Here is a 25,956-nt window from a genome sequence, read left to right as displayed (position 1 = left end):
GACAAATCCCCAGGCCCGGACGGAATCCACCCTAGGGTACTAAAAGAATTAAGAAATGAGATAGCGGGAATACTCCAACGAGTTTGCAACCTATCCTTGAAAACTGGAGAGATTCCGGAGGACTGGAAGATAGCAAATGTTACACCTATCTTTAAAAAGGGGTCAAGAGGAGACCCGGGAAACTATAGGCCGGTAAGTTTGAAATCGGTTCCGGGCAAGATGGTGGAAGCACTGATAAAGGACAGCATCTGTGAGCACATCGAAAAAAATGGGCTGATGAAAGCGAGCCAATATGGCTTCTGCAAGGGAAGATCGTGCCAAACAAACTTACTGCACTTCTTTGAGGGGGTAAACAGCCAGTTGGACAAAGGGGAACCTGTAGACATCATTTACCTTGACTTCCAAAAGGCCTTTGACAAGGTACCCCATGAGCGGCTACTTAGGAAGCTGTGGAACCACGGGGTGGAAGGGGACGTACACAGATGGATCAAACACTGGTTGGCAGGCAGGAGACAGAGGGTTGGAGTGAAGGGTCACTACTCGGGCTGGAGGAAAGTCACGAGCGGAGTTCCGCAGGGGTCTGTACTTGGACCGCTGCTGTTCAATATATTTATAAATGACCTGGAAACGGGGACAAATTGTGAAGTTATAAAATTTGCGGACGACACTAAACTCTGTAGAAGGGTTAGAACTACGGAAGAGTGTGAGGACCTACAAAGGGACCTAAACAAACTGGAGGAGTGGGCGAATAAATGGCAGATGAAATTCAATGTAGGGAAATGCAAAGTCATGCATATAGGGAGAAAAAACCCGATGTTCAGCTACCAAATGGGGGGATTAGTATTAGAGGAAAGTAACCTTGAAAGAGATTTGGGTGTACTGGTGGATACAACAATGAAGTCAACGGCGCAATGCGCAGCAGCCGCGAAGAAGGCAAACAGAATGTTGGGTATTATTAAAAATGGTATTACGACCAGAACAAAAGAAGTCATCCTGCCGTTGTATCGGGCAATGGTGCGCCCGCACCTGGAGTACTGTGTTCAGTATTGGTCACCGTACCTTAAGAAGGATATGGCAATACTTGAGAGGGTCCAGAGGAGAGCGACACGAATGATTAAGGGCATGGAAAACCTTTCATACACTGAAAGATTGGAGAGGCTGGAGCTCTTCTCCCTGGAAAAGCGGAGACTCAGAGGAGACATGATAGAAACCTACAAGATCATGAAGGGCATAGAGAAAGTAGAGAGAGATAGATTCTTCAAATTTTCAAAACATAAAAGAACAAGAGGGCATTCGGAAAAATTGGAAGAGGATAGATTCAAAACAAATGCTAGGAAGTTTTTCTTTACTCAGCGGGTGGTGGATACCTGGAATGCGCTTCCAGAGGACGTAATAGGACAGAGTACGGTACTGGGGTTTAAGAAAGGATTGGACAATTTCCTGTTGGAAAAGGGGATAGAGGGGTATAGATAGAGGATTACTGCACAGGTCCTGGACCTGTTGGGCTGCCGCGTGAGCGGACTGCTGGGCACGATGGACCTCGGGTCTGACCCGGCAGAGGCATTGCTTATGTTCTTATTTAAAAATTTAAAAAAAACTTACCTTTTTAAAGACGCATTCAACCTTTCATCTTTCGACCTATGACCAGATGTTTTTAGGTCCCGAATTTTTTACCCCCTCTCGTTTTTCCCCTTTCTTTTTTTTCTCTCTAACAAAGAATTGTAACTTTTCCCCCCTACCCGCCACGACTCATGTCTGTTTTAGATTTGTAAGTCTGAAATTATTTTGTCTGTTTTCACAATCTTATAATTTTATAAAGTTGTACATCGCTTAGTAAACTGAATAAGCGATCCATCAAATATTAATAAAAACTTGAAACTTGAAACTTAAAATTGATGGAAGATTTAGTTTTACTGTCATTTTTTCTTGATTTACATTATTTATTTTATTTACATTTCTTACATACCAGTTCTATTTTAAGTGTTTTACATTCAGTATTTCTCTCTCGATGTCAATATCTGCATCTATCTAAGGGCTCCTTTTACGAAACCACGTTAGTGGCTTTATCATATGTACCTTTTTAGTGCGCGGTAACCCCCGCGCTAGCTGAAAAACTATCGCCTGCTCAAGAGGAGGCAGTAGCAGCTAGCCAATTAGTGCGCGCTATTACGCGTGTTAAACCACTAACTCGGCTTCGTGAAAGGAGCCCTAGATGATGTAAATAGTCACTCCTAAATTTAGTCATAGGCCCATCACTAAGGGCCATATTCTATAAATGTCACCATAAGTTAGGTGACCTACCGCTGCCTAACTTAACTGTTTTAATTGGCTTTAATCAGCACAGTAATTGACCAAATTATTTAAAACTTATTAAAACTATTTATTGACCAAATTATTTAAAACTGATTAAAGGCATCTACAATGTAGGCACTGCATTCGTTTCTACAGCAGGATGCCTAAAGGTGCCTTTCACCTAAGTGAGCATGGTTAGGGGTGTAACAAGCCATAGGCGCCGTTAGATGCAATTCACTAAAGAATGTAGGCATCTGCATCTGGTAGGCGCCATTAGCCATGATTCTTTAAATAGCACCAATGTGTCATTGGCATGTGGATTTGTAGGCAGCTGCTGATTTAGGCACCACTTACAGGCAGCCATGTTTTCAGCGAGCACACCGGAAGTCCCACTTTACTTTCACAATTAGAGATCTCAGAAATCATATGCCTTAGTCCTAGGGCAATACAATGTGGATATACCCTATGGAAATGTAATGTGAATATACCTTAAGGCAATGTAATGTGAATGTATTTGTATGCCTCAAAATTTTGTGAATGTCTCACTGTTCTGGGCTCGGGGGAGGGGGGGGGGACGGTAAGGGGTGTTGACAATTCCTTGGCGGTCTAAATCAGTGACATGGAATGCTGATACTATTTGGGTTTTTACCAGGTACTTGTGACTTGGATTGGCTTCCGTGAAGATGGGATACTAGGCTGAATGGACCATTGGTCTGACCCAGTAAGGCTATTATTATATTCTTGTGTGAGTCAAGTCATTGTGACATCACCGATGAGGTTTGTTCTTAGGCATTGGTGGATTGAGGCATTATGACATCACAATCTCAATTCTGGAATGTTGCTACTCTTTGGGTTTTTGCCAGGTACTTGTGACTTGGATGGCCTCCTTGAAGATAGAATACTGGGCTAAATGAAATATTAGTTTGATTCAGTAAGGCTATTTTTATTTTCTTATGACATGTCCATAAAGTATTATTAGTTTTGTAGGCTTGTCTTTAGGTATGAATAAGGAGTAGATAAGTTCTGTTCTTGGGCCTGTTCTTTTTAACATTTTTATCAAGATCACAAACTTAAACTCAACCCAGACAAAACCAAATTCATTCTCTTCGAAAATGACAAAATCCAAACCATAGCCAACCTAGAACTCAACTCAATCAACTACCCCATCCAAACCACCATAAAACTACTAGGAATAACTATAGACAGATGCTGTACCATGCAACCGCAAATAAACAATACAATACAGAAATCCTTCGCTATCATGAGAAATCTGAGACAAATCTGGAAATTCTTTGAAAGAACACAATTCCAGCTTATAGTACAATCTCTAATCCTAGGACTGCTGGACTATTGCAATATCCTCTTCCTCCCATGCCCAACCTCTATGACCAAACAACTACAAATAATCCAAAATACAGCTTTAAGACTCATCTACTCATTGAGAAAACATGACCATATCACAGAAGCCTACATCAACTCACACTGGCTACCAATCCAAGAAAGAATACAATTCAAATTCTACTGCATGTTATTTAAAACACTTAACGGAGACAGCCCATCCTACCTGAATAATCGCCTCATCCCAGCATCCACAACCAGACACAGAAAAACACATTCCCCTTTCATACCCCCTCCCCCCCCCCGATCAAAGAAGTAAAACAATCAAAACTATATGACGGCCTCCTAGCCACTCAAGCAGCAAGACTGGACAACCAGATCTCCAACCTTCTGATGTCCACCCCAGACTACAAGACATTCAGAAAAGAACTAAAAACTATACTTTTCAAGAAATTCCTGAATCAGCCCTAACCTCACATACTCTCAAAATCACTAAAATAGACAAAGGATTGAAATCCCAGTCTACAAATCTTCTGTTAAGCCTCCCTGTTCTTAACCAACAAAGAAACACCAAAGATCTACTCTTTACCAATCTAGCAAACCAATTGTTCTCCCATTGTAACCCTTTTTTATAAATCTTTTGTAAGCCGCCTTGAACCGCAAGGTAATGGCGGAATAGAAATCCCTAATGTAATGTAATGTAATAAATGATATTGCTGAAGGGTTGTTGGGTAAGATTTGCTTCTTTGTGGATGATACCAAAATCTGTAATAGAGTAGACACGCCAGATGGTGAAGCTTGAAGAATGGTCAGAAATTTGGCAAGTAAAATTTAATGCTAAGAAATACAAGGCCATGCATTTGGGCTGCAAAAACTCGAGGGAATGGTACAGTTTAGGGTGTGAAGAACTTATGTGCACGACAGAAGAGTGGGACTTGGATGTGATTGTATGTGATGATCTTAAGGTGGCCAAACAGGTTGAAAAGGTGATCGATGTTAGAAGGATGCTAGGTTGCATAGGGAGAGGTATGGCCAGTAGGAAAAAGGAGGTATTGATGCCTCTGTATGACTCTGGTGAGACCTCATTTAGAATATTGTGTACAATTTTGGAGGCCACACCTTCAAAAAGATATAAAAAGGATGAGTTGGTCCAAAGGAAGGCTACTAAAATGGTGTATGGTCTTCATGATAAGTCGTATGGGGACAGACTTAAAGATCTCAATCTGTATACTTTGGAGGAAAGGCGGGAGTGGGGAGATTTGATAGAGATGTTTAAATACCTATGTGATATAAATGTGCATGAGTCAAGTCTCTTTCATTTGAAAGGAAACTCTGCAAAGAGAAGGCACAGAATGAAGTTAAGAGGTGATAGGCTTTGGTGTAATCTGAGGAAATTCTTTTTTGCAGAAAGGGTGGTAGATGCGTGGAACAGTCTCCCATAAGAGGTGGTGGAGACAGAGACTGTGTCTGAATTCACGAGGGCCTGGGATAGGCATGTGGGATCTCTCGGAGAGAGAAAGAAATAATGGTTACTGCGGATAGGCAGACTAGATGGGCCATTTGGCCTTTATCTGCCATCATGTTTCTATATAATCCTTGGATTTTGCTGGTTATATATGACCTGGATAGACAGGATGCTAGGCTTAATGTTCTTGTTATTTAATTCAAATGTTAATAAATCAAGCCATATCATCATATCTTCCATTATGTGCAAAGTCATGCACCACAGATCCATTAACCTTCCATGTTTCAAGTACAAAATTACAAAATGATAGTTGAATATTTAGCCTGAAATGTTCAGCATTTTCCTATAATGCTAACAGCTGCAGGTTGATTTAAGTCTCAATATTCAATACCAGACCATGTTGGGCTCTAGCACTGAATCTGTGCTCACATGCAGGGCGCAAGCAGGTACCCAGAGAAGCAACATGGGCAAAGATAGCCTATCGGACCAATTATCCTGGTAGAATATTAGCAAATACCTTAGTAAGTGCTCATTCCACCACCAATCTGATCTCAGATTGCCCGAATACTAATGCTAATATTAATAATTTCTACAGCACTACTAGACATATGTACTGCTTTACATCAATAGTTATATCGGCTTCCAGCACTATCCTTATCACTGTCGATCCGATGAAGATTTAACGCATCAAGCTTTGGAGTAATGAGATTATTGGAACTCTGAGTGGTGCTGCTGAGGATCCTAAAAACTGATGAAGGGTGCTACTCATAGGGTTCATTAAGGGCTCCTTTTATGAAGCCACGGTAGCGGCTTTAACGGGCGGGGCTTTTAATCACGCGCTAACCCCCGCGCTAGCCGAAAAACTACCGCCTGCTCAAGAGGAGGCGATAGTGGCTAGCGTGTCTGGTGGTTTAGCGTGCGCTATTATGCGCATTAAACCGCTACTGTGCCTTCATAAAAGGAGCCCTAAGTATATTTTCCCTATTACTAGTTACTAGTGCTTTACATCAAAACATAGAAGAGACAGTCCCTGCTCAAAAGAGCTTACAATCTAGTCAAGACAGACAAACTGGATAAGAAAGTGCATCAATACACTCTTTTACTATAAATATTGCAGTTCTTCCCCTTCTCTTATGTTTCTTTTTTGTAAGTTTCCTTAGGTCTACAAGTGTTTGTCGTATACATGTAACTGTAGCCTACATTTTATTAATGTACAATGCTTAGAAATGCTGATAAGCGTTAAAATCAGATTTTAAATAAACTTGAAACTTAGGACTCCTTTTACTAAGCTGTGATAGCGTTTTTAGTGCACGCAGAATTTTTGCGTGCGCTAAACCCGAGCTATGCGGCTAGAACTATCGCCAGCTCAATGCTGGCATTAGTGTCGACTGCGCGCGGCAATTCTGCACGCGCTACAATCGCTATCGCAGCTTAGTAAAAGGAGCCCTTAAACTTTCTCAGGTGGGGGGGGAATTACCCAGACGGTGCCAAGGTAGTCAGAGGGAATATTCAGGAGCAGTATCCATGTGTCACTGAATATATTGAGAGACATGGAGGAATCTACTGCTTGTCCTGAATCGGAAGCATGGAATGTTGCTACTATTTGGGGTTTTGCCAGGTACTAGTGACCTGGATTGGGCACCGTAAAAATGGGCTACTGTGCTAGAAGGACCATTGGTATGACACAGTAAGACTGTTCTTATCTTCTTATGTTCTTACTCTCAGTTCCTAGTCAGCCCGATTTAGCTGGGTAGAAGCCTTTCCAACCCAATTAAAGGCTTTCTCAATATTGACAGCTTAAATTGGAAGCCCCACTGGGACAGGAAATGTAGCTACTTCTGATAAAAGTATGGGCTAAATCCAAACTCCCTTTCTTTTCCTTATCTTCTTGCAACTTCTCACACTGCGGTTTAGGGTATCTCTCAAGGCCTCCTTGACTTTCTCATTTCTTAGGGTGTAAATAAATGGATTCAACAAAGGAGCCAAGATACTACTCACCAAATGCACTAATTTATCTAGGTCTGTTGATTTTTTCCCTGTTGGTCTGATTTCTATAAAAATAGCACTTCCAAAGCTTATGGTCACTATGCTAAGGTGAGAAGCACATGTGGAAAAGGCCTTGTTTCGCCCATGGACTGAAGGGATCCTCAGTATAGTGTTTATGATATACATGTAGGACACCACTATTAATAATAATGGGCCGACTACTGCAACGATTGATATGACCAAATTAATCAGCTTGATAAAATCAGTGTTTGTGCAGGCCAGAGTTAATAATGTTGAACTGTCACAGAAAAAGTGGTTTATTACTTTAGGGCCGCAGAAAGGAAGTCTGGACAGCATGATAATAGGTGGGAGAAGCAAGAAAGAAGATACTGCCCAGCAGCCAAGAACCAACTTGACACATAACATATTGGTCATAATAGCGGGATAATGTAATGGGTGACAGATGGCTACATAGCGATCATAAGACATGGTTGCCAGAAGAAAGAAATCAGTTGTCCCCATCAAAAAGTAGAAATAACACTGGGCCATGCAACCATTAAAAGTAATTGTCTTTTCCTCTGACATAAAGTCAACAAGTATCTTAGGGACAAGCAGAGAAATGAAGGAGGTTTCTATGAAAGACAGGTTGATGAGGAATAAATACATGGGTGTGTGAAGACGATAGTCTAGCCATATGACCACTATCATTAGAATGTTTCCAGTCAGTGTAACAAGGTAGACCACAAAAAGTAACACAAAAAGTGAAATCTGCAGCTGAGGAATTCTGGGAAAGCCGTGCAAAATGAATTCTGTCACTGCGGTCTGGTTTCTCCAACCCATGGCTAATATTTAACCTGCAGGAGATGACAGAAAAGGTCAATAGAAACCCAGCTTATTCCTGGAAATGCTACATTTGCAAAGTTGTGTTCTAAAGCCATCATGCTAGCTTTTCAGGAGTGTCTTATTCCATGTTGATGTCTTCAATTTTAATTTAATCTTCTATTACTGCTTTTGTGTACAGGGCTCAGTTGATTTATAAGGAGTAATTCTATAAATTGTGCACCAAAAACATTTAGGGCTCCTTTTACAAAGCCGTGCTAGGGCCTTAAAGCGCGGAATAGCGTGCGCTAAATTGACGTGCGCGCACTAGCCGCTACCATCTCCTTTTGAGCATGAGCAGGCGGTAGATGTTTGGCTAGCGTGCACTATAGCACGCGCTACTCCGGTATGTGCGTAAAAAACGCTAGCCGCCTTTATAAAAGGAGCCCTTAGGCACCAAGCCACAGTTTCTGTATATGATGTCTAAAGTTGGGTGTGTAAATTTGAACATGTGCCTAATTTGCACGCACAAGTTAATTGCGTAGTGAGCCAATTAACACCAATGATTGGGTGTTAATAATCAATTATTGCCATCAATTGGCATTCATGGATTTATGCATGCATCTTGCTAAGTGCTATTCTATAAAGATGTACATGCAAGTCTTTTAGCATGTAACTGAAAAGGGGGCACAGTCTTCGGAAGGGCATGAGAAGGTCAGGAATGTTCACTAAAGATGCACGCAGGATTATAAAATCAAGGTTATCTGTGCCTAATTTACACATAAGGATTTACTTCAGGTTTCAGTTGGTATAAATCAGGGATCTCAAAGTCCCTCCTTGAGGACCGCAATCCAGTCGGGTTTTCAGGATTTCCCCAATGAATATGCACTGAAAGCAGTGCATGCACATAGATCTCATGCATATTCATTGGGGAAATCCTGAAAACCCAACTGGATTGCGGCCCTCAAGGAGGGACTTTGAGACCCCTGGTATAAATCATCTCTCTCAAAGTTGGGTGCCATGTTTCGCCTTTTCAAGGGCTGCTTCAAGGACTATTAAAAGACTGCAAATAAATACATAGGACATATTAGCATAAAATATAATTTTAAAATTGGACAATAAAAAGAAAGGGCCTGATTCTTGAAATGCACATCCCGATTGCAGATGGTGGTAGGCATCTGTAATGCATCAATAGAGATGCCTAGGGATGCTTAAACATACCCAAGGTGGGGTGTGGGTGTGTTTTTCCTCCGGAAGTGGCCTTGGGAATGCTTAAGCTTCCCTATGTCCTTAATTATAGATGCAATTCTCTTTAGGTCTCTGATACATGATAGACCTGCAATCAGAAGCTGCCTTTTAGGCATCAGATGAGATCAGCGTCCTGTAGAGAATCAGGCCCTAAGTACTTAAAATCATAGGGGCGATATTCAGACTACGGGAGGCAGTCCAGCTACCTCCCATTTAGTTTTTCTATTTTCTACTTGCTTAGTTTATTTAACTTATTTTTTAAAAAACTATTTTTCAATAAAACACTTACCCTTCTTAACCAGAACTCTGTCAGCTGGGGACTCCTACCGACATGTTTTGCGTCTTCAGCTGTATCAAGGCTGTCCCCATTCGTTACCACAATCCACCATCTAGTCAGTATACCGTAGTTCTAAAGAACTAGATGGTGAATTGAAGTAACAAATGGGGACAGCTTTGATACAGCCGAAGAGCAAAACATGTCGGTAGGAGTCCCCAGCTGGCAGAGTTCCAATTAAGAAACATAAATGTTTTATTGAAAAATACTTTTAAAAAAAATAACCCCCCCTTTTTTACTAAACTGTGATAGCGGTTTTTAGTGCAGGGAGCCGTGCTGAATGCTGTGCACTGATCTCCGACGCTCATAGGAACTCTATGAGCGTCGGGAGCAGTGCAGAGTATTCAGCGCGGCTCCCCGACCTAAAAAACGCTATCGCTTAGTAAAAGGGGGTTGTGTGTACGTTAAATAAATAAGCTAAGCAAGTAAAAAATAGAAAAATGAAAGGATCGATGATGATTTAAGCATTATTTTTGTAAAAGACTATGAAGGATTACAGTATTATTTCCAATGATCCAAGGAGATAATATGTAAAAATGTTGAATGTCTAAAAATATCACATACATCAAAGCTATAGGCACACATTTATCTGTCATGCCAGTATTATGTAAAAGAATGCAGACACCTGTATTCCTTCATAGAATAAATGCCATATAGGCACCTAAATATAAGTTCGTTGTTTTAGAATTATTTATTTAAAACACTTGTAGCCACATATCAAACATCTATGCGGAATCGCGGATAACAACAGTACATACATGATTAAAACAAAACATGACAGATCATTATAAAACAACATACAGTAAACAGCCTTAAACCTATACCTTAAAATGATTAAAGGCAAGTTGTTGCAAGATGACAAATTGACCAAATATGAAAGGCAAGGCAAAAAAATTAGGCTTTCAGGCTTTTTTTGAAATGCCAAAAAATCGGAAATCAAACGGATGGAATCTGGATGGAATGTTGTTGTTATATATTTTTAGTTTATCAGATGCTTTAGCTAGATTGTGAGCCTTCAGTACAGATAGGGTAGTTTGTCTCAAGTACCTAATTTCACTTTAGTTTATTATTATTATTAATAATAACTTTATTCTTTTATACCGCCATAACCAAAAGTTCTAGGCAGTTTACACTAAAAAGAACTGGACAATCAGCAAAATACAATAAAACAGTAAAAAATACAAATATTTGTAAAACAGAATTTCAATAATAAAACTCACTAAGTAATAAATTTATCGAACAAAGTGGTCTTAATTAATTTCTGAAAACTGCACTAGGATAACATAGCTTGCTGAATACATTTACCTAACCAAGATTGTTGCCTACCAGCTTGAAATGCTAGGGTCTTATATCTACACCCATTAATTTTCGGATAAGCAAATAAGTAGAAGTTTCTAGTTTCTCTTGATGGTCTATGCAACACAAAATGAGGAAAAAGGTAAGCTGGAGACAATCCCGATATCAGCTTAAAGCAGATACAGGAAAATTTGAATAATGCTCTTGCCTCCAAAGGCAGCCAATGAAGTAAACGACTAATATGGTCATTCTTTTTTAAACAAAAAATCAATCGAACAGCTGTATTCTGAATTATCCTTAATTTCCTTAGAATTTTTTTGGGTGCTCCTAAATAGATGAAACTAATGCTTGCACCAATAGTCTGAACGATAAAGGATCAAAATATTTTTTTATAGTTCTTAATTTCCACAATGTAAAAAAGCATTTTTGTACCACTAAGTTTGTGTGTTCTGCTAGTGTTCAATGTCGGTCTAGTGTGACTCTCAGAATTTTGATAGATTTAATAATCGGGCAGTCATGACCATTAAGATGAAGCAATGAGTTTGTTATTTTGTCGTTGGGACTAGCCAAGAAAAGTTTGGTCTTTTCCGTATTGAGTTTCAGTTTGAAATGAATTGTCCATTGTTCTATCTGAGTCATAATAGAAGATATCTGGTTTAAAATTTCAGTGGTAAAATTATTTAGAAGGATTAAAATAGAAATGTCATCTGCGTATATATAAAATTTTACATTTAAACTCTGTAATAAATGTCCTAAATAATAATAATAATAACTTTATTTTTGTATACCGCAGTACCACGAGCAGTTCAGAGTGGTTTACAGAGGAAGAGACTGTACATATACAGTGATGTTACAGAAAATTTTGTCAAGTACATTGGTAACAAATTTCAGTTACATTAGTGAGCCGAGAGAGGTTGGGTATAACTGGAAATATGTCAGAGATACAGCAGGTATTTCAGTGATATAACAAGGTAGGAAGGAGTTAGAGAAATTTATCAAAAAGGTAGGTTTTAATTGATTTCCTGAAGGATTGGTAGGAGGGTGCACTTGAAATGAGGGTGGTTAGACGTTTATTCTATTTGCCAGCTTGGAATGATAGTGTTCTATCAAGGAATCTCTTGTAGACACAGCCCTTCAGGGAGTGGAAGGCAAACAGATAGTCACTACGTGTGCAATTGGTGCCTGGAAACACGAAATGGCATGACAGGTAAATCAGGGATGAACCCGTTAAGGTTTTGAAGCAAAGGCATGCAAACTTGCCCTTGCCTCCATTGGCAACCAGTGAAGTTTTCTGTAGAACAGGCTTACATGATCTGACTTTTTGAGACCATAAATGAGACAGACAGCAGTATTCTGAATGATTCTCAGGCACTTGATAGTTTTCTTGAAGGATCCCAAATATATGATATTGCAGTAGTTTAAGGTGCTCAAGATTAGAGACTGAACCAGAAATCGGAAGGAGAGGAAGTCAAAGTAATGTTTGATGGTATGGGGTTTCCAGAGGGTGCAAAAGCATTTTTTAACCTGAGCAGTGGTATGGTCTTCAAAAGTCAGGCATCGGTCCAGGATTGATTGGGTAAGTTAGCCCATTTAATTTCAGAGAGGTATTCGATAGTTTGTGGTTGGGGCTTGCGAGGAAAAGTTTAGTTTTTTCTGGATTTAAGTTTAGTTTGAATTGTGTAGTCCATTGTTCTACCATAGTGAGAAGAAATGAGGTGAGTTGTTCAGTCTCTTGTGTCAGTGAGGTTATGGGGATGATAATTGTAATGTCATCTGCATATATGTATGATTTCAATTTTGTCAGATAACTTATGTCCCAGTGATGCCATGTAGATGTTGAACAGAGAAGGAGAGAGAGGGGAGCCCTGTGGAAATCCGCAGGGGTTACTCCAAGAATGGGAAAAAGTTCCATCACTGTGGACCTGGTAGGTGCGGTTTTTTAGGAAGCCTGTAAGCCAGGTTAATACCTGTCCCGAAATGCCAATAGAATCGAGGCATCTGATCAGAATGTCATGGTTGACAAGGTCAAAGGTACTGCTTAAGTCAAACTGAAGTACCAGTGTGCTTTTTCCCAGAGAAAACAAATGGAAGAGGTGATCAGTTAACGATGCTAAGACAGTTTCCGTACTGTAGTTTGTGCGAAATCCTGACTGGTAGGATGTTAAACTTCTCTAGGTATGTCATGAGGTCAAGCTTAACTAGAAATTATCCTCAGAAAGCCATGAAATAGTACAATAATGTGATGAACTATCTTGAAAGAGTTTAAATAATATTATTCAACTATAACCTATGTCAGTTAGGACTTTGTTCAGCTCACGGTTTCTTTCATCTCACTTTTGTAGCTGAAATAAGGATGATTCAGATTTGGATCAGATCTACAAATCTGACTGCCAATCGCTGTCAATCTACCACCTATGCCCATAATAGAGAGAACAGAGGGGTATTGTAGGATAAAAATTTCTGATGCCATGCATTTTGCTGGTGGAAGAATTTTGCTAGTAGGAGGTTCTTTTTTGTGGATAATGCACACTAACCCCTCCCTTTTTTCTAAAGTGCAGAAGTTTTTAGTGCTGGCCAGCATGCTGAATGCTCTGCACTGCTCCGACGCTCATAGGAACTGTATGACTGTCGGAGCAGCACAAATCATTCAGTGCACTGGCCGACACTAAAATCCTCTTCCACACTTGTGTAAAAGAGGCTTAAACGTGAAAGAAAACACAGGAGAACACCCCCCCCCCCGTCTTGAATATTCAGTTTTGTTCTGAAATAAAATGAAAACAAACAAATCCATTTCATTCTAATTTTCATTTGGTTTCATAACAAAAACTCGTCCCTAAAACAACAAATGAAGCTGACCTAATTTAATGGAAAATTTATTTTTATAAATCAAATTTCTATGGCTATGGTGCATGGACACTTTACTGGTCCACAAATCACAGCAACGCAGGCTACCAGAAGCCATATATCTGTTGGATATGGCATCTTCAGGCATTCAAACCCCCAAAGTGTAAGTTTAGCTGCAGATTTTCCAATATCTAGCACACAGGTGAAAGGAATGTTGGGTAATAGAAAACAAACCTCTATGCATCACTATATTTCACCTATAAAATCGGACCAATGAAGATGTGATGTGCGATCCAAAGTGTTCTTTCACATACCATCTGTCGAGAACAGTGCAATAAAATATACATACAATTAACATCACAGACAGCACTTACAATCAATCAAAGAATACTACAAAATATTAACCCCCTCTCCCTCCCTCTCACCCTATCTTGAAAACAAAATGCTTTGAATTATACATACAGTTATATCATAAACAAGACTTTTATTTGATCAATGAGTATTACAAAATAAATTACCTCTCTCCCTCCCCTCCTAGATGTGCAAATTTTAAAAAAAGGAAAATAAAGGCATAATCTTTCTAATCAGAGTTAACAAAATTTGTCAATGGACCCCATGTTAATTTAAATAATTTATTATGACACAATATTTCTGAGTTCATTTTTTTTCATATTGATAACATAAACATAAATTTTCCCACCAAAAGGAGAAATTAAGCCTATCCCAATTTTTCCAGTTTTTATTTTTTTTTCTCCTTAAATTTACAAGTTTGATTGTGAGGGGGGAGGGTAGGGTAAATTTATTGTTACATATTGTATAAGGTATTGATTATATGATAAGAAAGGGTGGGAAGGGTGGGAGATAAGAGCATATTATTTATACCATTGATGATTATTAAGTGTTATATTTATTGTTAATTTGTTTGGATATATTGTTACACTTATTGTAAATTTGAAAATGAATAAAGATTTTTTTTAAAAAAACAAAAAAAACCCAACAAATTAATTTGTCCCTATATTGATTTCCAAACGTTGATTATCAAAGGACAATAGAACAACAAATGATCCAGTGACCCTACTTCAAGATGACCAATGCCAGCAGCTATCATCTGTTGATCTTTAAAAAAAACCATTGTCTGACCTTTCCTTCGGGGACTGGGAGTTAGTGTAATACTTCTTTGAAGTATAGTTATAGTTAGGATTACATTATTTGCTTCAATCTATTCTTGGACATCAATAACTGAGGAAGGTCAAAGATATAGTACCATATACTAATCCACAAATACAATTGTATTTGAGCTATTTTACTTTAGGTGTGATAGATTAGTCAAGGTATAATCCAGGCTGGTTCTTTCATCCCTGCCCTTAATATCATGGAGTTAAGAAGAAATGATAGATACAATGTCATTATTTTGACTTGTTTCAGTTTTGACATGACATTTGTGAATGACACACTTTTGAAAATTTGGCAAAAGAAAGGGGAAAAAAAACAACCAGAGAGCCATGAAAAGGTTCAAATAAAAATATGCATGCAAAAATACTTACATCACAGCAAATAGGCAAAACAGGAAGGATCTGGAGGCTTGTAGCTGTCTTTTATATTCCCTCTTTCTTAAAATCAGACTAATCAAAATCACTCCTGCAAATCCAGCAGAACCCTAAGGTGTCAACTGTACACTTTTCAATTAGTCATAAATGGGAAAAAAAATTCTGTCACAGGCTAATCTTGTTTAGGGCAAGATGTTATTGCTTTTCCTTTGAATTTATTAATGACTCCATTAGATATTATTAGGGGTCCTATTTATAAAACTTTATTAGAGCACATCAACAAGAGAATCATTATTTGTATGTTCTTGCAAAAGAATGGTAAAAACAAACAAACCGTGAGTGTCAGTAAAATAATAAGAAAATACAACCCAGATTGGAGCATACTACTATACAACACTTTATGTTGTATAGACCGTATCTACATGTTCAAATCTAATGAAATTCAAAGAGTTGCATTCATGCCTACCTCCATTTACTTTTCTGGTTTGAGAGTTTAAATATTATTAGAGGTACTTAAACAACTCTTCTACCACAGAGACCCTCGCATTTCACCAGGGATTCTTCCACAGTGCACACCGTCTGCAGGTCTTGATCTTTGTTCCCAACCCATCGCCAATAGGGTTAATTGGTTAATTGGTAACAACAAAAATCATCACATAGTCCTTCTTTCTTCAGAATTGTTTTCCCTTGATTGCCTTTCACTCCCCTTCCCTTTCTTCATCGATTGATAGCATAGATATTTTCAGTAGAAAACAAACTTCATTAACGTGTAATTTCAACAGCTCAAGAAGCCTTTTGAGTCATCACTCTCTACAGCACAGTTTGCAAATAAACCTTCATTTATGTATATTTGTTTAGCGCCTTACAATAAGAAATGATAAAAAGGACTGTTGATATGGTACGTGGTGAAAAAGGAACACCACTCTAGAGGAAAATCACCGAAGGGCTCGAGAAGCAGGATTAGAACTCATTGGTAGAAAAGGATTTTCAGTTTTACTGGTGATAGACTAAGAGGTTAGGGCACCATGATAATAAATCAGGTTCAAATATCAATATTGCCTCCTGTGATCTTGGACAAGTCACTTTGGAGCAAAAAGGCAGGCTCCGAAATAGGCACTGTTCAGCGCAATTCAAGTAAAATTGGGTGCTGTTTAGTGAATTGCGCTGAGCGGCACCTATTTGGGCACCTATTTTGGAGGCATCCAATAAATAGGCCAGCTCTAGGCACAGCTAAAAGTTAGGCACCCATGCGAGCGCTTAAGCACTCTTAAGAGCAGTGATTCTGTAACAAGGTGACTAACACGAAGCCACGCCCATGCCTAACATGCATAGCGCCTATTTTTTTTGAAGGCCGCCTAAATTTTTTGATGCGCCTTGTTACAGAATCGCTCTTTCTTGATATGCGCCTAAGTTTCAATTATTGTTAATTAAAAAGCTTAATTGAGCTTGTCGTTCAATTTAGATAGGCACCTATCTAGATGGCCACTTCCATAATAGGTGCATAACATTAGGCGCCGGTTACAGAATTTGGGTCTTAGTACTCCATTACCTCAGGTACTAAATTAGATTGTAAACTTTCCTAGGACAGGAAAATATGGTCTCATTATAAGCTACAACTGAAGAAGCATGAGCTAAATCCAAATAAATAAAATTTCCTAAAATAGGGAATTCCTTATACTTTCAGAAAGAGTTTATTCCAAAGAAATGTTAACAAGGAGATATTTAACGACAACAAAAGCAAAATCCAACTGGTCTGCAGTAAAAAACAATGAAAGCAAAACAAAGAACTGCAGACAGAGGTACAAGATGCAGGCGTGGAGGGGCATAATAAAAAAAAACGTCTAAGTCCCTTTTTGGCCTAAGACCTTAAACGTTGAAAGCAGAAGCAGGGAAAGTGTCCATAACCAAAACAAACGTCCTTGTTTTGATAATGGCCTGCCTCTACCTTCAGCTGTTTAAACGCACAGCCAACCACTACGTCTACAAGTACACCCCCATGACGTCTACACTTATGCCCCATAATGAACCAAAAAAACCCATAAGCCCAAAACGTCCAAAACAAGGGCTTTTAGGCGAAGGAGGAACCAGTCCTTCGCTTAAAAGCTGGATTCATAAGAACATAAGAAGGGCCATCTCCGGATCAGATCTTTGGTCCTTCAAGTCCGGTGATCCGCACACATGGAGGCCCTGTCAGGTGTACACCTGGCGTAATTTTTAGTCACCCATATCCTTCTATGCCTCTCGTAAGGAGATGTGCATCTAGTTTGCTTTTGAATCCTAGGACGGTCTATTCCGCAATAATCTCCTCTGGGAGAGCATTCCAGGTGTCAACCACTCTCTGAGTGAAGCAGAACTTCCTGATATTAGTCCTGAACTTGTCCCCCCTTAGCTTCATTCCGTGTCCTCTTGTCCGTGTCAAACTGGATAATGTAAATAGTTTTTTCTGCTCTATTTTGTCGATTCCTTTCAGTATTTTGAAGGTCTCGATCATATCCCCTCGCAGTCTCCTTTTCTCAAGGGAGAACAAACCCAGTCTCTTAAGTCAAACTTCGTATTCCAGATTCTCCATACCTTTTACTAATTTGTTGCTCGTCTCTGCACCCTCTCCAGCAGTTTTATATCCTTCTTTAGGTTGGGAGACCAATGTTGGACACAGTATTCCAAGTGGGGTCTCACCATTGCTCTATAAAGCGGCATTATGACCTTCTCCGATCTACTCGTGATTCCCTTCTTTATCATAGAAACATAGAAACATAGAAAGATGATGGCAGAAAAGGGCTATAGCCCATCAAGTCTGCCCACTCTACTGTCCCACCCCATTAAGTCAGAGTGCTGCTCGACCCACATAGAGATCCCATTTATTCTTAAAGTCGAGCACGCTAGTGGCCTTGATCACCTGCACCGGTAGTTTGTTCCAGTGATCCACCACCCTTTCTGCCTATCATGCCCAACATTCTATTTGCTTTCTTTGTAGCCGCCGCACATTGTGCTGATGGTTTCAGGGTCCTTTCTATCAGTACACCCAGGTCCTTTTCTTGTTTGCTCTTACCCAGAGTTGCACCTGACATTCTATACTCATGTTCCTTATTCTTACTGCCTAAATGCATCACTTTGCATTTCTCCACATTAAACTTCATCTGCCAATTCTCCGCCCATTTCTCTAACTGACCCAAATCTCTCTGGAGTTCCTCGCTATCCTTTTGCGATCTGATTGCCCGGCATAGCTTTGTGTCGTCTGCAAACTTGATGATCTCGCTGGATGTTCCTTCTTCTAGGTCATTTATATAGACATTAAATAAGATCGGCCCAAGTACCGAGCCCTGGGGTATACCACTAGTCACTTTTTCCCAGTCGGAGAACTTCCCATTTATGCCCACTCTCTGTTTCCTGTTCTCCAGCCATTTGCCTATCCATTTTTGTATATCCCCCTCTATTCCATGGCTTTGTAGTTTCCTGAGAAGCCTTTTGTGTGAAACTTTGTCGAACGCTTTCTGGAAGTCTAAGTATATTATGTCCACCGGTTCTCCACTATCAATTTGTTCATTCACGGTCTCAAAAAATTGAAGTAAATTTGTTAAAAATGATTTCCCTTTCCTGAAGCCATACTGACTTGCTTTCATCAGGTTGTGTGTATCTAAATGCTGGACTATGCTATCTTTAATCAGTGCTTCAACCATCTTTCCAGGGACAGACGTAAGGCTCACAGGTCTGTAGTTGCCCGGTTCTCCTCTTGATCCTTTTTTGAAAATTGGCGTGACGTTCGCTATCTTCCAATCGTCCGGTATCTGTCCAGTTCTAATTGTCAGGTTGGCAAATTTTTGCAACAACTCTCCGATTTCAACCTTCAATTCTTTTAAGACTCTCGGGTGAATTCCATCTGGTCCATGGGATTTGTCACTTTTAAGTTTGTCGATCTTGTAGTATACCTGGTCCAAGTCCACTTCTACTGTGGTGAGGCTGTCCTCTATTACTCCTTTGAACACTTCCACTGCATCTGGTATTGTTGCGGTATCCTCCTTTGTAAAGACAGACGCAAAGAAGGAATTTAGTCTGTCTGCAATTTGTTTGTCTTCCTTGAGGTACCCTTTTTTTCCCTGGTCGACTAGCGGTCCCACCGCCTCTTTTGCGGGTTTTTTCCCTTTTACGTATCTAAAGAATGACTTGAAGTTTTTGGCCTCTTGCACTATTTTCTCCTCATAGTCCTTTTTGGCATCTCTCACCGCCTTGTGGCATTTCTTCTGATCATCTTTATGTTTGTTCCATGCTTCGGTCATTTTTGTGCGTTTCCATTTATTGAAAGAGTCCTTCTTATCTTTTATGGCTTCCTTCACCTGTCTGGTAAGCCATGCCGGTTCTCCTTTGCCTTTAGTTCTCCTTTCTTTGGAAATCCGTAGAATGTAAAGATTTTGTGCTTCCGTGAAAGTGTTTTTCAGTAGGGACCATGCCTGATCTACCATTTTAATTTTGTCCATCTTCTTCTTGAGCCATTGTTTTACCATGGCTCTCATGCGATCGTATTTTCCCTTTTTAAAGTTTAAGGTCGTGGTTAAGGTTGTGGTATGTTTCCCTTTCCCGATGTCAAGTTTAAAGTTGATCATGTTGTGATCGCTCGTCCCCAGCGGGACCGTGACTTCTACTTCTTTTGTCGGTCCTGTGAGGCCATTTAGGACCAAGTCCAAGGTGGCGTTGCCTCTTGTCGGCTCCCTTACCATTTGTTCCAGGAAGCAATCCCCTAGCACCTCCAGGAACTTAGCCTCCTTGCCGCAGTTGGAGGTTCCCAGGTTCCAGTCTATCCCTGGGAAATTGAAGTCTCCCAAGATTATTACATTGCCAGTCTTGCATTCTTGTTTGATTTCTTCTATCATTTCTGAGACATTTTCCTCCGTCTGCCCTGGGGGTCGATAGTACAGGCCAATTTTTGTGTCTGCTCCATTTTGTCTAGGAATCTTGATCCAGAGGGACTCCGGTTTCTCTTTCTTTTCTAGCGTAGCCACTCCAACAGATTCGACTCCTTCCTGAACATATAGGGCAATGCCTCCACCTTTCTGCCCTACTCGATCTCTTCTGTATAGTTTGTATCCCTGTAGTACTGTGTCCCATTTGTTTTCTTCATTCCACCATGTTTCTGTTATGCCAATGATTTCCAGTTCATCGCGTCTTGCTATTGTCTCTAAATCTCCCATTTTGTTTCCCAGACTTCTAGCATTAGTGTACATACATTTGAGTTCTCTTTGCGTTGCCTTTTTGGACTTCCTACGCTTGGTTGTCTCTACTGTTTCATTCACAGTGTCATTTTCTCCTCCTACATTGTCTCCCTTGTTTTCTGTTTGGCCATCCCCTCCTGTGCATGAGTCATCCCTTCCTGCCTTGTCTCCCTTATTTGCTGTGAGGTCGTCTCCTCCAGTGTATGAGTTGTTGCCCGTGGTTCCTACTTCGGGGCATCCTGTCTCCCGGGCCATCGACTGGTGGTCGACTGTCGGCTTTCCCCTGTCTTTTAGTTTAAAGCCTTCTCGATGGCTTAATGCCCCGCCCACAGGAGGAGCCTAAGGCTCCCGGTCCTATTCTGATTGGCCCAGGCACCTCAGGCTCCACCTGTGGGTGGGGTTTCACCTGCTGGGCCAATCCGGTCCCATTCTGGAGCCGGCTGGCCTGCCGGAAGGGCGTGCTTGGCACCCGTCCATCTGGCCAATGTTGAAAGGTACGGGGAAGGGGGGGTGGGGGGTCATGGGGTCGGTCGAGTGGGTTGCGGGTCAGCGGGGGGGCGATCAGGGGTTCGGGGGGCGGTCGTTGGAGAAGTGGGGTTGTGTCGAGGGCAGGAGGGCCTGAGATCCCTCCTGCCCGTATTGTAGTGGGGGGTGGGGGTAGGGGTTCACCAGGGCCAGGAGGGCTTGGGCTCCCTCCTGGCCAGATCCAGTTGGGGGGGGTCGCCGGGGCCAGGAGGGTTTGGGCTCCCTCCTGGCCCGATCGTACTCGGCGGGGGGGGCACGATCGCCGGGGCAAGAGGGCTTGGGCTCCCTCTTGCCCCTATGTTGTGTGTGGGGGGGGTGGTGATGTATTGTGGCAGAAGAGATGCCTCATCTCCCCTACCGCGATGCCATCACTCCTCTATCCGAACTGCCGCGACCTGTGGCAGGAGAGATAGGGCATCTCTCCTGCCGTGGGTCATGGCAGTTCGGGTAGAGGAGTGATGGCATCGTGGTAGGGGAGATGAGGCATCCCTCCTGCCACGATGGTTGCGGTGGGTGGGTGGGTAGGTTGCCAGGCCACTGAACTGATCGCGCCAGCGGCCATCAGCTCAGTGGCCCCTTTTTCGGCACTTAGACCTGGTTTGACTTTGTCTAAGTCAAAAAGGTATAAGTGCCGACTAGGCAACCTGCCTACGGTTTTGGTTATACCTGCTGCATGCCTAGGTGTAGATACGTCTAAAACCAGCTTTGGTAATGGGTACTTGGACTATCAGGCTTTTTGATCATCCAAGTAGCCATTTAGGACACTTTTAAACTTTTTTTTTATTATTATGAACCTCTTAGTTTATTAAAACAATTATGGTTGCGGTTAATGTCACCACCTTTTACAAACCAGAGGACCCGACACGGTGCTCTTTAACATCTTTATAAATGATCTGGACATAGGTACAATGAGCGAGGTGATTAAATTTGCGGATGATACGAAGTTATTCAGAGTAGTAAAGATGCAGGGGGATTGCGAAGATCTGCAACGTGACATAATCAAGCTCGAGGAATGGGCATCGACATGGCAGATGAGGTTCAACGTGGATAAGTGTAAAGTGATGCATGTCGGTAACAAAAATCTCATGCACGAATACAGGATGTCCGGGGCGGTACTTGGAGAGACCTCCCAGGAAAGGGACTTGGGAGTTCTGATCGACAAGTCGATGAAGCCATCCACACAATGTGCGGCGGCAGCAAAAAGGGCAAACAGAATGCTAGGAATGATAAAGAAGGGGATCATGAACAGATCAGAGAAGGTTATCATGCCGCTGTACCGAGCCATGGTACGCCCTTACCTGGAGTACTGCGTCCAGCACTGGTCGCTATACCTGAAGAAGGACACGGTACTACTCGAAAGGGTCCAGAGAAGAGTGACTAAACTAAACCTAAACTAAACCTTAAGTTTGTATACCGCATCATCTCCACAGAAGTGGAGCTCGACACGGTTTTACAGGAATTAATATAGAAAGGAACTCCAATGGAAAGAAGAAGGGCTTAGTAAAAAGAAAGAAAGAGGGGAATTAGTATAATGGAGTGGGAGGGAGAAGTTACATTTTAGAGAAAAGCCAAGTTTTCAAATGTTTTCGGAAGCGTTGGATGGAGGTCGAACTCCGAAGAGGGGCAGTAAAGCTGTTCCACATCTGGTTAAGGGGCTGGAGGAGCTGCCGTACAGCGAAAGATTAGAGAAACTGGGCCTCTTCTCTCTCAAACAGAGGAGATTGAGAGGGGACATGATCGAAACATTCAAGGTACTGAAGGGGATAGACTTAGTAGATAAGGACAGGTTGTTCACCCTCTCCAAGGTAGGGAGAACAAGAGGGCACTCTCTAAAGTTGAAAGGGGATAGATTCCGTACAAACATAAGGAAGTTCTTCTTCACCCAGAGAGTGGTAGAAAGCTGGAACGCCTTTCCAGAGGCTGTTATAGGGGAAAACACCCTCCAAGGATTCAAGATAAAGTTAGACAAATTTCTTTTGAACAAGAACGTGCGCTGTTAGGGCTAGTCTCAGTTAGGGTGCTGGTATTAGACCAGAGGGCTGCCGCGTGAGCGGACTGCTGGGCATACTGCACCCCATACTGTATGAACTCTTGCCTGTCAAGCCCTATTAAGTAATGCCATGCTTAGATTATTTTTCATTCTTATTTTTGTTTTAAATTGTCAACAGATGTAGACTATATTACCTTGTTTTCACCTTGATTGTCAAGCAACGAGACAATGAAAGGATGAGTGCAAATGTGGGAAATAACTCATATAGGGGAAATTTATCAATATGCATTACTGTTAAGATGAGTTATTTTACCACAAGTTGTGTTACTGTATTTTAGTAATGAAACCTTGTGGTAAAATAACTCATCTTAACAGTAATGCACATTGACAAATTCCCCCTTTAATATCCTTAAATGAAAATGATGTGATATAATCAGACTTTGACCCTGTGGATATTCCACTGGAAGCAGTGATTTTGCAATTCTCTCATAGCAATGCAGTAAATAAATGTTGGCAGACAAAGACCTAAATGGTTTCAAGTTTATTAGTTTTAATATACCGACTATCAAACAAATATCTGGCCGGTTAACAAGATGGTCAGAATTGTATGTGGCACTCTGAACTGGAACCAACCCCACCATGTACACCTCCCATCCTGCCTAACACCTTTAGTGGCTATCTACATTGATTGAGTGATGGTCCAAGGGTCTGACATCTGTTGGGATTCATGGGGACACTGAGGCCCAGGGTGGCAACCTCAGGGGTCCAGGGGCATCAGCCAGGAGCAATATCCAATCAATCCTGGTCACTGTGGCACCAACCTCAAGATGGCACCCCCAAGTGGCAGTTTTGCCTGATTACCGCTAGGGGTCATATTTCCATTTAAACAAATGTACCTCTCTTTTATAAGAAAAGACACATAAGAATATTCCTTGTGCTCTGAAGGATGGTTCTTCTTTCCTTCTCCTAAGCATGATTAGCATATGAAGACATCAGCCAGGAAAGAAGCACCTCATTCAAATTCTATTTTTTAATGCATTATACAGCATAATCATAGCAATTCAATTGTCACTTTAATTGCAAATGTTGGTTACGTTTCACATGTGAGGATTATCAAGATTATAATATTAATTACATTGAAATTTGCTAAACACTAGGAACTTCCATGAAATAGTATCTGTGCCTGTATTTTTCTGTACACACACACACACACACACACATATATATATATATATATACACTGTATACAGTATACTGTATATATAAAGTGTGGTACAGTGATTGCCTTATTTTCTGATATTATCTTTGTGAAAATAAATTGTGTTTGTTTACATTTGTATAATATTACTATCATAGGGACTGCCATTAATTGGTAACTCCTATCATTTGGGATCCTGACCTACCATCTGGGTTTCAAGATTCCAAAAATATATAATTTCATATCTCTAATTCCATTTTACCGATGAATTAATATGCTTTATTCATTGATTTAAATTTAAAAAATGATGATCCAAAGAATGAGACATTCATGTTATCACTTAAAAAATTCAAACTATAGACAACCCTATCAAAGAGACCCAAAACTATTGGATAAATTCCTGAAGGATACGGGGATTGAGGGATACAGATAGAGGTAGAGATAGGATTATGAAAAGGTACATATAGAAGGATAAAGGGGACTGAAGGGTTTTAGGCAAATGATCAACTTACAGGTCATGGACCTGATGGGCCGCCGCGGGAGCAGACTGGGGGCACGATGGACCTCTGGTCTGACCCAGCGGAGGCAACTTCTTATGTTCTTATTCCACAAACAGCAAATAGAGTAATTATTTGGCTTTGTACTGAATTGCCTTCTTGAGAGCTTTGATTACATCTTTGTTCCTGAGGCTGTAGATCAAGGGATTAATCAGAGGTGTAACCACAGAGTAGAACAAAGCTATTACCTTGTCCTTATCAAGTGAAGCTTCCGAATTTGCTGTCCTCACATACATAAATATGATAGAGCCATAATAGATGGCAACAACAGTGATGTGGGATGTACATGTGGAAAAGGCCTTTTGTCTTCCTGTAGTAGAAGGTGTCATCAAGATGGTTCTTATGATGAAGACGTAAGATGTGCAGGTCAACCCAAAACTGAATAGAATCATGGTGGAGGTGAAGCTGTAACAAAACAACTCAGTAGTGTATGAACGGATGCAAGCCAATGCAAAGAGTGGTGATGTGTCACAGAGAAAATGGTTCATGACATTTGGAGTACAGAAGGCTAATTGGGAAACTAAAGCTATAAGTATCACAATCCAGAAAAATCCAGTTATCCAGCAGAAGATAACTAACGCTGTGCATGTTCTAGTGTTCATCAGTGAAGAATAATGTAGGGGTTTGCATATGGCCAAGTACCGATCAATGCTCATGATAGTTAGAAAGGCAACCTCTGTTACTCCAAAAGCAAAAAAGAAATACAGTTGGGTCAAACAACCGTTCAAGGAAATGGTTGTCTTTATCATTATGAGACTTGAGTACAACTTTGGTACAGCAGAAGTAGTGAAGCCAATTTCAGCAGCAGAAAAATTGCTAATGAAGAAATACATTGGTTTGTGAAGATTATGGTCACAGACTACCAGAAAAATGATGAGAAGGTTTCCTGTTAAAGTTAATATGTACATAGTCAGAAACAGTAGTAAAAGAATGATCTGTAGCTCTGGACTAGTTGGAAAGCCCAGGAGTTCAAACTCTGTCACCACTGTGTGATTCTCCTCCATGCACCCTATGCTATAAATCTATAGAAAAAGAAAGAAACAGAGTGTCTGACAAAAAAATGCAAATAATATTTCAGGTTCTGATGTATTATAGTCTTGGTAAACAAAAATAAGCAACCAATCAATATTCATCCATCGAGAAAGGATTGGGTTATGTTGAGGTGGTGTTGGGTTGGGAAAGGGTTCAGGTCATAGAGGAAATCCCCTTGGGGGTCAGGGTTGGGGACAGAGGGAAGATCTTCATGCTTCAAGTAAGTTATAGAGGTGCTGGCTAATATTCATTGCCAAATCTCATATATATAAGATTTCAAA

General features: G+C 40.7%; 2 protein-coding genes across 2 annotated transcripts; both read right to left on the bottom strand.

Moving 5' to 3' along the window:
- Positions 1-680: 680 nt before the first annotated feature.
- Positions 681-7,921, bottom strand: LOC117350536 (olfactory receptor 6M1-like; the record flags this gene model as incomplete). The annotated part of the gene is made up of 2 exons (XM_033924843.1): positions 7,000-7,921; positions 681-691 (listed from the first exon to the last, which is right to left on the bottom strand). Coding segments are annotated over exons 1-2 (933 nt in total), but the record flags the coding sequence as incomplete, so codon positions are not given.
- A 16,793-nt stretch (positions 7,922-24,714) lies between these two features.
- On the bottom strand, positions 24,715-25,647 carry LOC117349660 (olfactory receptor 6F1-like). Its single transcript, XM_033923253.1, has one exon. The coding sequence runs from the start codon at positions 25,645-25,647 to the stop codon at positions 24,715-24,717; it is 933 nt and encodes a 310-aa protein (XP_033779144.1).
- Positions 25,648-25,956: the final 309 nt, after the last annotated feature.

Source organism: Geotrypetes seraphini, chromosome 16 (genome assembly GCF_902459505.1).
Source record: "Geotrypetes seraphini chromosome 16, aGeoSer1.1, whole genome shotgun sequence".
In the NCBI taxonomy this organism is placed as follows: domain Eukaryota; kingdom Metazoa; phylum Chordata; class Amphibia; order Gymnophiona; family Dermophiidae; genus Geotrypetes; species Geotrypetes seraphini.
This window is presented reverse-complemented; position numbering and strand designations above follow the sequence as displayed.